Source organism: Harmonia axyridis, chromosome 1, assembly GCF_914767665.1.
Source record: "Harmonia axyridis chromosome 1, icHarAxyr1.1, whole genome shotgun sequence".
Taxonomy (NCBI): domain Eukaryota; kingdom Metazoa; phylum Arthropoda; class Insecta; order Coleoptera; family Coccinellidae; genus Harmonia; species Harmonia axyridis.
This window is the reverse complement of record NC_059501.1, coordinates 15,398,011-15,410,995: the sequence shown is the minus strand read 5'-3', so window position 1 is coordinate 15,410,995 and position 12,985 is coordinate 15,398,011. Positions and strand designations below refer to the sequence as shown.

Here is a 12,985-nt window from a genome sequence, read left to right as displayed (position 1 = left end):
ACTGCAAGTAAAAAGCTCTGGAAAAAGTTGAACTGCTGACGACAATAGCTTGTGACAATTGATTAAATCCTAACAACAAGCGACAACACGTGGTTTCCACGTTCCAGCTCTTGGCTATTGCGCAAGTCGGCGAGACAATTGACATACCCAGTTGCAGGAACGCTAATTAAAATTTAATGCCGCATTAAAATTTTAATCCTCCATAAAACGGTGCAGATGGCCCATAGGATTAAAATTTTAATGAACGTTCCTGCAATTGGTTGTTAGACTTTCATATGTTAATTATTCTAAATAAATTCTATTATACTCCATATAAGTCTTCTTGGAGCATTTGAAAAAGTTCCAATGATTTTTAGCCGCCTGGTACATACAGATCACGACCAAGTCCACATTCTTCGCCAAGTCCGGGCGGTAGACATTCAGCTCCTTGTAGTCCAGGAGCTCCAAGCCCATTGTCGAATGACTATCACAACCTTTTCAGTCCACAACAAGCTACACAATTCCAACAGAATTTCGAGCAGTTGTCTATGGTGAGTTATGATTTCACAATATCCGAATGCTTGAACAATGTTTATGTGGTCCATATCATTAACCATCCATCATTGCATTGCTACAGTTAATCATTAACTCCATCATCATGGGAATATTTTCAATGAAGATTTCATTGACGATTAAAATGAGGGTTCTCATTTTTGAGTTTTTTCCCGAGAAGTTGGCGTCCATCAAACACTAAATTTGATTTTTTTGGTTTCTAATGAGTCCTTAAAATGTTAATGCTCACAGGGAGTGGTAAGTTTAATGGTAATATGTTGCTGAGTGTAGCACATTCGGGATTTTAGGATAATAGTTTTTATGATTGGATTAATTCAAATTATAATCGAACCCTTAGTATAAATGACCTAAGTAATTGCCACTTATTTTTCGAATGATTTTCTAGAAGAAATACAGAGGCGTAACCTCCATAACCAAGTGAAATCTTATTATAATAACTCAAAAATCCTGCGTAAAAAAAATCATGAAGATTGCATGAATGTTGCATGTTTCTTATGATTCACTAATATCTAAAGAGTTATTAAGAAGCGGATATAGAAAATATTTAAAAAGATGTGTTGGGAACATCGCTCATACAGTGGCTGGATACCTTTGGCATTGTATAATAGAACAAGCACTGCTGAATTTTATAATGCTCTGTATTTCAATAATTTTGGACAGTGGAGTTGATTATTTTTTCGTTATGTGCCTTGTATACCTTAATACTATTCAAATGCGTTAGTCGGCAACTGGGTACGTAGTGCCATTATGCAACGTGTAGAAAATCATTGCCTCAAACCCCAAAATGCAAATTTTCAACACAAAATTGTGATCAGTTTTCCATAAACTCATAATAGACCATTGCGGTGAATTACCCTGTATATCTACGTGTTAGAAATAATACCGAAAGTCAAACGTACGGCGACTCCTACCTTCCTCACACGTGAAGGTCCAATTAGAAACAAGAGGAGAGTATATCACATGACCACATCTTTATTCAACTAATGGTATTTATCTCCGTTCCTTGCAGTGAATATCTAAAATATCAAGACGTATCGTTGCCAATACTGTATAGTGTAAAATTTTGTTATTTGCCTAGGATAACGAATGTCGCTCGTTCTTTGCTTTATTTTGAAAGGTGTGTTATGTTGAATAGAGATAAATACTGATGTTTTATGGCCTACTTCGTCTTCCCAAATATTTTGACTATTCAATGTTCAAGGGTATCTAGTCACTGTATTCTAGAGCTGTTATATTAATGCACCGCCATATGTTACACAATGGATTCAGACAACAAACAAATTTTCTATGAGAAAATAGTACAAGATAACAGCGAACTAATCAAATAGCGATCTGCTGTCAATTAGTTTCAATTTAGAATTTTCGAAGCTCATAAACAGTATTGGATTACTTCAAAATGCAGGTGAAAGAACCTAATAACAAAAGAAAAGAGTTGAAACACTTATCTTAATTATGTAGCTCTGCCCCATATCACAACCTTGAATGTAGTGAATGTCTTTAAATGTTGCCCTTCCCTTAAAGAAAACGGTTTACAGTAGAAAGAAGTAGTCCACTTCCTGGTGATTCATATTCAAAGGCAATTTTTTTCAAAATTAATAAACTACTCAGTCCTAGATAGCAAATAAAAATAAAACGAACCAAATCTCATAACATTAGAATCAATTATTAGATACAAACTTATTTTGATGAAACAGGGAACCTCATATATCTGAAATGAAGACAAAATTTCATTATAAAGAAACTATATATTCTCAGTGACATTAAAAGTGTAGTACCCAGAAGGCATCATTTCTATACTTAGTGTGAATCTTTTTGTTGACAGAAGGTTGAACTCATCATAACTCATGAAAATCGCTTTTATAAAATATGAAAGGATGATATCAACATCCGAAGTTGGAAGAGTGCAAGCAAAATTCTGCTGCAGCAAGCTTATTAATTATTCTCGGTAAGATATTCATATTCACGTATGTTCCGTAATTTCGGATATGAATTCCTTCGACTTCTTTCTTTTGACTGATTTGAGAACCTTACAACCTTGCGAAAGACTGTTGAAAATTTTATATATCGCATTGAAACTGCCTGTGAAGTAAAACCAGAAACAAACTTGGTCGACGCAGAGCAGACAAACGTTATACGCGAAAATCTGGAGCATTGGTTTACCTATAAGTGAACATACCAGCACAATCTGACCAGGCCCGGTCTGGCCAGGTCGGCGATCGCCGAGGGCCCCCGGCCAAGGGGGCCCCCAGCTGAATAAAACTAAACTAAAAAAATTTTTGAAAAGATGTTTTTTGGCAAGTTTATTTCATTTAAATGTTAAGGTAGACTTTACCAAAGATATAGGAAGCAGTTATGGACCAATTGGCTATTTTTGTACGGTATATCATTCGATAAAAAGCTTATGAAAGGCTTCTAGAAAATACTGTAGTTGAAGACTCGAGTGGACTTGCATTGTAAAGGTTGTTTTTTTTCGAGGTATATAACTTTAAGTTGGCGTTACTGTTCAAGATGGCGACCGATTTAACAGCTGTCAAGTGATTTATTCTCAGTTTGGTTTGGCAATTCATCAAATTCAGCCAAACGATCATCAAGTAAGGCGTAGATTCGTCGAATGGGCCCAAAAGGAGATTGCCATTGTTCCCGATTTTCATGAGCGAATTTTGTTTAGCGATGAAGCGCACTTCTGGTTGAATGGCTACGTCAACAAACAAAACTGCAGCATTTGGAGTGGAGCTAATCCTCAAGTGTATGTCGAAACACCGTTACATCCAGAAAAACTGACTGTTTGGTGCGCTTTATGGGCTGGTGGAATCATTGGTCCGTACTTCTTCAAAAACGATGATGGCCAGAACGTTACAGTCAATGGTGATCGGTATAGAGCCATGATTACTAATTTTTTCATTCCTGAATTGAACAACCATGATGTCCAGGAGCTGTGGTTCCAACAAGACGGCGCAACATGTCACACAGCTCGTGCTTGTTCGATTTATTGAAAGACACGTTTGGTGACCGCCTAATTTCACGTTTTGGACCTGTTAATTGGCCTCCAAGATCTTGTGATTTAACACCGCTAGACTACTTTCTGTGGGAGTATGTAAAGTCATTGGTCTATGCGGATAAGCCACAAACCCTTGACCATTTGGAAGACAACATTCGCCGTGTTATTGCCGATATACGGCCACAAATGTTGAAAAAAGTCATCGAAAATTGGACTTCCAGATCGGACTACATCCGAGCCAGCCGTGGCGGTCATATGCCAGAAATCATATTTAAAATGTAATGCCACAAGATCATCTTGCGGATAAATAAAATTCATGTCAATCGAATAATCCATCGTTGTTTTATTGCAATTTGATGTTCTATAGCTCTAAAAAAAACACCCTTTACAAGCGTGTAACTTCAGAATTAAAAATTATTCAAGAGAACGTTTTCGCTGCCGGGGGAGGTTCTCGTCTTATTTCCTGAAGGGGGGCCTCAAATCAGCATCTAGCCGAGGGCCTCCAATGGAGCCAGACCGGGCCTGAATCTGACGCTGGTTGACGGCAACTGTCGGCTACCGATCTGGAGGATCCAGATTTTCGTCGAGGTCGTTCTCGTGTCGAATTCAAAATATACACAAGAAATACATGAAAAATCTATCGACATTCTCTGTTTTCCGTAATGATGCCGATATTGTCGTGTCATTCTTAATGTAATAATCCGCATTCCGCAGTGTTGAAAAAAAATCATGAAATGATATGATTTCTTCTGGAAGTAACACTCATAATGACCCTGGGTATATATGTATTTAATACTTATCGCGAATATAAACATATAAACGATGTTACATTGCTCATATAAAATTAATTTATCAAATTATGCTAAATGAAAAGGATCATTTCAAATATGAATAGAAATGATTGAATCCTCAGTTAAAGTTCACGTATTTTTCAGAAATAAAATGTCAGGGAACAGAATCTGTCATCCACCACATTGATCCGATTAAAGATGCATTCCAAGGCAGAAAAAGTTGATTATTTCAATTTGTCCAGGTATAATCTTGCTTCTACCAGATACCTCTGGGAACTTTATTGTTTGTAGATTTGGTAGACTATCTGCTTCTGGAACTCCTAAATTTGTTTCTTGAATCAATTTTCCATGATAACGCAGAGTCGAGTATTTCTTTCAAGTCTATATGAATTTTTTTCTTATTCCTTCCAATAACTAAAGCGATTAACATAATATATGAGGTTCTATAAAACAAATGACACAACTCGTAAATCAAATGAATTGAAAAGGTATACTCCGGAAAATCTGAGCAACAGCTTATCCAACATTAGGTACCTAATAGAGAATATGTGTTGGTAGGACTGGGCGCAGTTGGTTGCTAGCTTGATGGAGTCTGGGTGCACATGGAGTGCGCAGTTACAGGTGACTAACCCAACTAACAAGAACTTACCCTTCATTTTTTCGATTTGCATTCATGAGAAATGGTTCGAGTATATGTTTAATGGTTTATGCTTATTTGTTTCAAGGAAAATTTTAAATAGCCCTTATTCTCCGTTAAAAAATATTTCCCTTGCATTTGTAGCAAATGAATTACAATTTTGTCACAGGCTGATGTGGCTATGAAAAATTTTCCTAACAAGACGTTCAAGCATTTGAGTGTGGGGCTTCATTCAATCTTTCGTTTTCAGAAGCAGATGTTGCTTAGCAGTTCATTCTAGTCGTTTAGTGCATGTTGTATTTTAGAGAAGCATTGTCACATTAATATACCTTGTTTCTATGCTTTATTGATTTATTACTTGAATAATTATTATTATTTTATCTCTTCAACATAATTGATAAACTTTTTTTAATGTTCTTGAATGAAAATTATATTTGAAAGGAGTTGTTAGAAACTACATCGAAAAGTTTGTATATTTCAGCAATTCTTCAAATTTCCATTTTTTTCGCCTTAACAATTGCTTCAAATAATGAAGTGAATGAAAAATAGGAGACACTGAAGAATTCATCTTTTCTTCCAAAGAGTCACTTATGCCTGATAAGATGCCATGACATGTGGAAAAATTCGAAAAAGCCATAAGCTCCATAAGCCTTTGAGCGCTCGTCACTCATGCGCATATTCCACCCTCGTGGACTACATATACCTAAAACATTTATGTAGTCTTCATGTTATACAGGTTGTTCCTAAATTGAAGGTACAAACGAAAATTGCTGATTCCTCTGATCATTTCAAGAAAAAAAAAGTCCTATAAACATGGCCCCAAAAACGCTTTGTTTTCGGGAAGTATGAATTATTTTCAATATTTTTTTCATATAACACTTTCCCTTCACAAGATATTCAACTCATTTTTGGCGTAGATATTCCAATTTGAAGTTTTCATCACGTCGTATGCTAATTTTAAATTTAAATCTACAGACTAATATTTTTTTTGAACAGTGCGGACTTCTTTCCTTCAGAACATTTTTTCATCCAACTATGTCATGAAATGAAATATATCCAAAATATAATGAATATCCAGTTAGTAAGCTGTAATGAATAAATTAATGATGAGTTTTGGTACTTATTTACCCAAAAAATTTACCAAAGTAGGCCTTGCTTATGGGACTTTTTTTAATCACCCAAGGAATATCTAATTTTCCTTTGCTTCTTCAATTTAGGGACACCCTGTATATAAATGGGGGATTCTGATGATACGATCCTTTTAAAATGCGGCATGAACAATCAAGTGTTTATTAACGTATTCGGATATATTACGTATATTTTCTTTAATTTTACTTGATGGTTTTGCTGAAAAGATTGAAATGAAATTTCTTATAAAGCTTGAAATTGTATACAGTTTCAATTTCCACACGGTTGAATCTGTTATCACTAAAATATAAGGTTTTTTTCAATAATTTGATAGTGTTCTGATCGATCAACACGAAATTCTGTACGAAATTATAATTTTATCTGTAGAATCTCAATATCTATATTTTGGCCTGAATTTTCAAGTTCTGGAGATACGATCCCCATAGTCCTTCGAACAAAATTCAAAACTCTTATTTTACATCATGCAGAATTTAATCGAAACCATACCTTTAAAATTATCAGGAAATTAAATTTCGATTGAACTTAACTACGAACTTCACCTGAAAATTTCTGGTTTCTAGGTTTTCCGTTCATAACTGACTCGAGCCTTATCATTTGAGGCCGTTCAAAATGAGAAAAATACGGACGTCACGAAATTATATAGGTAGCTCCGTGTTCGGGGAACGAGCGTTCAAATGTTGAAATTGGATAATAATATGTAGGTGTCAATGTTTTTAGTTACTATATGTAACTAAATATAATTCATACATAAACTGAATTGAAAAACAATAGGAACTCATTGCTAGTATCCAGTAATTTAGAAATAAATAAATAAAAACACTTGACTATACGTTCACAAATTTAATAAAATATTATATTACGTTGACATGCATGTTTCGGGTTTTACCCCATTCTCAAAACTAAACAGAATAATAAACGGTACAAATTATACATCAAACAAAACAGATGTTAACACCGGAGATAAGCGGAACTCCAGCTGATCGTTCACAATTGGCAATTTTTGTTTATGTGCTGAAGATATTTCTAAACATTCTAAAAGATCTAATCGCTTACTTTTCTCTCCTTCGTGTAAAATTTTGGTTTTATTGAAATCTATAAAATGGTTACAAGAGATACAATGAGTTGAAAACCCCGTTGTGGATTTATTTTGTAAAATAGATTTTTTATGTTCTTCAACCCTAACTTTGAGAGAACGACCGGTTTGACCAACATAAAAAGCAGGACATTCGTCACAGAACAACTTATATACACCACTTTTTTCTGAATCACTTAACTTATCCCTACCATCAGAAAACATTGATCTCAAATTTTTCTTGTTTGTACACACAATATCAACTCTGTTTTTTCTTAATCTATTACAAACTATGTCGCTAATCTGTGGAATATAATTAATATATACAAATCTCTTCATTTGATCTTTAGGTTGAGGTGGATAGATACAAGTTAAAAGTTTTTCACGTTGTTTTTTCAATATTAATTTATCTATTATGTCAGGAGAGTAGCCGTTGTTCTTTGTTAATAACTTTAACATCTCAACTTCTTTTTTGAAGTTATTCTCCGATAGAGGAGTGGAAATAAGTCTGTGCACAAGGGAATGAAACGCAGACATTTTAATTCTATAAGGGTGTGAACTACTATTATGAATGAGAACATCGGAAAAAGTTGGTTTTCTGTAAATATCAAAATCAAGATGGTCATTTACGATTTTTATCTGAATATCCAGGAAGTTGAGTGATTTATCCACATTTTCCAATTCCAAAGTGAACTGAACACCGTCATAAAATGAGTTAATAAGCTTTAGAAATGATTCGAGTTCTGAATCCGAGCCAGTCCAAATACAAAATACGTCATCAACATATCGCTTCCAGTACAGTACATATACAGTCAGATTATTATTCATTATGGAAAATATTTTCTTTTCCAAATGTGTCATAAAAATTTCACTGAAAAGGGGGGATGAAGGAGAACCCATTGGTAGACCATCTAGTTGTTGATAAAATTTCCCATTGAACTTAAAATAGCTCTGTTCAAGACATATTTGTAGTATTTTCATTGTTTCTTCAATTATTTCCGTACTGAGTGAAATATTGTCATGGAGTTGTTCACTGACTAAATTTTTGATTTCTGCAGTCGGTATGGATGGAAATAAATTCACTACATCGAATGAAATCAACCTGGCATTTGAGGGAATTTTGAGGATCTTTAATTCGTTTGTTAATTGAACTGTATTTTTGATAGAATAAATAGGATTATGTTGTATCATACCTGGTAACATCGAATTCAAGAATTTACAGAGCTTCAAAGATGGTGCATGAGTATATGAAACAATGGGTCTCATCGGACAATTTTCCTTATGTATTTTAGGAAGAGCATATAATAAGGGTATTCTGGGGTTCATTATGGTCAGAGGGAAAAAAATTCAGTCAGTGAAAATTTAGTCAGTGAACAACTCCATGACAATATTTCACTCAGTACGGAAATAATTGAAGAAACAATGAAAATACTACAAATATGTCTTGAACAGAGCTATTTTAAGTTCAATGGGAAATTTTATCAACAACTAGATGGTCTACCAATGGGTTCTCCTTCATCCCCCCTTTTCAGTGAAATTTTTATGACACATTTGGAAAAGAAAATATTTTCCATAATGAATAATAATCTGACTGTATATGTACTGTACTGGAAGCGATATGTTGATGACGTATTTTGTATTTGGACTGGCTCGGATTCAGAACTCGAATCATTTCTAAAGCTTATTAACTCATTTTATGACGGTGTTCAGTTCACTTTGGAATTGGAAAATGTGGATAAATCACTCAACTTCCTGGATATTCAGATAAAAATCGTAAATGACCATCTTGATTTTGATATTTACAGAAAACCAACTTTTTCCGATGTTCTCATTCATAATAGTAGTTCACACCCTTATAGAATTAAAATGTCTGCGTTTCATTCCCTTGTGCACAGACTTATTTCCACTCCTCTATCGGAGAATAACTTCAAAAAAGAAGTTGAGATGTTAAAGTTATTAACAAAGAACAACGGCTACTCTCCTGACATAATAGATAAATTAATATTGAAAAAACAACGTGAAAAACTTTTAACTTGTATCTATCCACCTCAACCTAAAGATCAAATGAAGAGATTTGTATATATTAATTATATTCCACAGATTAGCGACATAGTTTGTAATAGATTAAGAAAAAACAGAGTTGATATTGTGTGTACAAACAAGAAAAATTTGAGATCAATGTTTTCTGATGGTAGGGATAAGTTAAGTGATTCAGAAAAAAGTGGTGTATATAAGTTGTTCTGTGACGAATGTCCTGCTTTTTATGTTGGTCAAACCGGTCGTTCTCTCAAAGTTAGGGTTGAAGAACATAAAAAATCTATTTTACAAAATAAATCCACAACGGGGTTTTCAACTCATTGTATCTCTTGTAACCATTTTATAGATTTCAATAAAACCAAAATTTTACACGAAGGAGAGAAAAGTAAGCGATTAGATCTTTTAGAATGTTTAGAAATATCTTCAGCACATAAACAAAAATTGCCAATTGTGAACGATCAGCTGGAGTTCCGCTTATCTCCGGTGTTAACATCTGTTTTGTTTGATGTATAATTTGTACCGTTTATTATTCTGTTTAGTTTTGAGAATGGGGTAAAACCCGAAACATGCATGTCAACGTAATATAATATTTTATTAAATTTGTGAACGTATAGTCAAGTGTTTTTATTTATTTATTAATAACGATGTTTCACCAAGTGTTGAGCGAGAGATCTATTTCTTTAATTTAGAAATATTTGAAAATTTCATGTATGTGTGTTATAAAAACGTGTTTACAAATTATGATCATTTCTTGGATTGTCAACCTGCAATATCCGAAAGAATAAAATATTCATATAGAAAAAAGAATGCAAATAACAAAACTGTCATTAGTTATATTATTGGTTGAATTAGAAGAAGAATTTAAATGCAATTTGAGCATGTGTTATATTAAAAGTTCATACAAACTCTTTTATGGAAATTAATGAATAAATTAGCAATAAATTGTGCATATTGAATCAATAGTAACAACTTATTCTTCAGACCTTTCACAAATTCTCAGTTGCTTTTTTTATTTGCAAAGATTTTCAATATGTTCCTACCGTATTATAGTCACTAAATGTTTCAAAACAAATAATTTAATTTATGTAATATCTAATGTTGGTATATTGAATATTCAGCCTATACTACGTAGCACCGCATATAATACAAGAATTTGAATGATATTTAGAAGTAAACATAAATTTATTTCAATATGTTTTCTTAGTTGGACAATCCAGTCAACGCCGTATCCTATGTAGAAGAACAACATATGGGCAGCCAAATGACAACAAACAATCCACAAGCCCTGTCAGATGTTTCTGGTGCTACAAATATAGAACTGACATTGGATGGAGGCTACTATAGTACCTCGCCATCGCAGCTTATGTATCCTACCACATCGCCCAGTTTACACACAACTCCAAATACACCAACTAGTATACCTGATATTACTTTGACCGGTAAGTTAAAATTCAAAACGGACGAAACAATAGTCAAAGAAAAATTTCCTTACTTGGAAAACTCTCCAACTTGTAAGCACTGGCGGATCTGAGGAATGTTTCATACTAAGAGTATATAATAAGTTATACGAGGGTACTATTTATTGTATTGAGTTGAGAATTAGCAACACTGATATTGACATCGTAAAATTTGACATTTTTTGTGTTATATGTACTCTCGGTAATAAACATATGTTTATTACTCTATGTGAGTACTCGTTACGTTTTGAGGTTTTTTAGTTTCTGGTTTTCTCTCTTCAACCTTTAGCTCATTAAACACACTCGAGTTGGCACATGGAGTAGGATTGAAATATACAAGTTTTTGTCTTCGAAAGACAAAACAGGTCAAGTCAATGCTGGTCCTAACTCAAAACTGGTATTTTTTGAGTTGTCCCCTTTTTCGAGGATGGGTGCGATATGTACAAACTGCTTGCGGTCGGTTTTCCACTCTCCATGATCAAAGTTGACCAAAGTACTATCTTCAGAGGGGCCACTCTCATCCGTAGCCCCGCAAGGATCTCTGCTGTCGCCTATAAATTGCTGGATCCAGTGTAAAATTTAAACATATAAAACGCAAAAAGTTTCGCGTGATTCTACCTAATGTGCAGAAGTTCAGAAAATTCCATCCTGTTCGGCTCCTTTCCATTCCACGATATTATTGAATATTTGCATTGGTTGTAAATATAAGAAAATAGATGATTAAGCAGTTAAAGTCGATCTCGTCAGTGCTTGGAACTTATATTGGAAATAATTAACTTATATTTCTATTCAGACTTTTCCTCGGCATCGGAAGACACAACTAGGCAAGATTTAGCAGCAGTGAAGCAATTTGAGGAAGAATTGTTCTCTGAAGATGCATTAAGAAGTAGTTTGGAACCGTTAGGTTCAGACGAATTTCAAATTTTAGCAGAAAACGGTATCAATTTCATACCAGATACCATAGAAGAACATTTCAGGCTGGATCATTCATAACAAAAATAAAAAGTAAGTTCAACAAAGACTATTTTCTTCGTATATTCTTTTCAAAGTCACTTGATCAACATGTAAAAACGCTTTTTTATCTGTTCATTTTGGTGTTTAACTGCTTCCATAGACATGCGTATATTAGAGTCGATTATAATATTCAGTTAAGATGGATTGTGGGAAATTATTTCTTATAATATATAGGTTTTTGTGAAAAAATATACATATTACCAAAATCTGCTATCATGTGGTATGACATGAGACACAGAATTTTGCCAATCGTTGGTACCCAAATCAGACCTCTTTTATTTTTTCCATTACTGCAGAATTCTTCGTCGTTGGTTTTTTTAATTGTTTGTTGGCGTTCGCAAGTGCCAATTAGACAGAACTATTGTCAATGCACATTTTCTCATGTGGATTTCTCTCACTCGCCCATTGCAACTCAAAAGCAATGTTATAACTAGTGAGCAGTTTATATGTGTTCCCATATTCAGCCAATTCTCCCAGTTATTGCATATTTCACCAAAAATCTACGGATGCAGTAAAATCTCCCAAAATCAATAAATCTCCCGTTCTGTCCCAAAGTTTTACAGCTATAAGAAGACGCACCATGGTTTCTAGGCATCTTAATGAAACCTTTCAAAAAAGGCGACCGAGCCTATGATTGATCAAATCGGTTCTCAGAGTGTCCTTGGGCTTATAAAATTTATTACCAGATAAGAACATTCTGTAGAAACCTATAATTTGATATATTTTTCCATACTTGTCAGGTGACTTTGAAAAGACAATACAAGGATACTGAGTAGTATATTTTTTACCGCAAATTCCCATCCCTTATAGTTTATTTCGAATTGATAGTTATTACATATTTTTTTCTAAATAGTTGTGAGATATTTTGCAATAAGAAAGAAAAGTGCAGAATTTTAAGTTTTTATTTCATGAAAGTCAATTACAAAATTTTATACTATAATTTATTTTTTCTCTTATGTCACAGAATATCCCAACTTATGTTAAAAAACAACAGCTTAGAAAACCGAACAAAAAAAATAGTTATTTATAATACAAGTGCAGAAGGCATTGATATTCTTCCACGAGTTCAAAATTCAAAAACGAGCCACGAAGTGGCGAGTTTTGGAATGAACGAGTGGTAGAATGAGCCTTCTGTACGAGTATTATACATTATTTTCTCTTATTCATTGCATTTTCATTGAAATTAATGAAATATTTCCATAAATATATTTTAGTGATTTTTGCATTGAAAAATGTTGGTTGGCAGAACTGATTTCTTTAAGGCAAATTGATGAATTG

The 12,985-nt window shown here is 33.8% G+C and overlaps 1 protein-coding gene across 7 annotated transcripts in view; it reads left to right on the top strand.

Annotated features, from left to right (window-relative positions):
* Positions 1–12,985, top strand: part of LOC123678143 (CREB-regulated transcription coactivator 1) — a 31,537-nt gene that overhangs the window by 17,920 nt on the left and 632 nt on the right. For all 7 annotated transcript variants that reach the window (XM_045615033.1, XM_045614997.1, XM_045614989.1 and 4 more), the window contains 3 exons: positions 357–530; positions 10,441–10,675; positions 11,487–11,698. In XM_045615033.1, coding sequence (XP_045470989.1) covers positions 357–530; positions 10,441–10,675; positions 11,487–11,686 — 609 coding nt within the window. In that variant the 3' untranslated portion in view covers positions 11,687–11,698. The remainder of the gene's footprint in view (positions 1–356; positions 531–10,440; positions 10,676–11,486; positions 11,699–12,985) is intronic.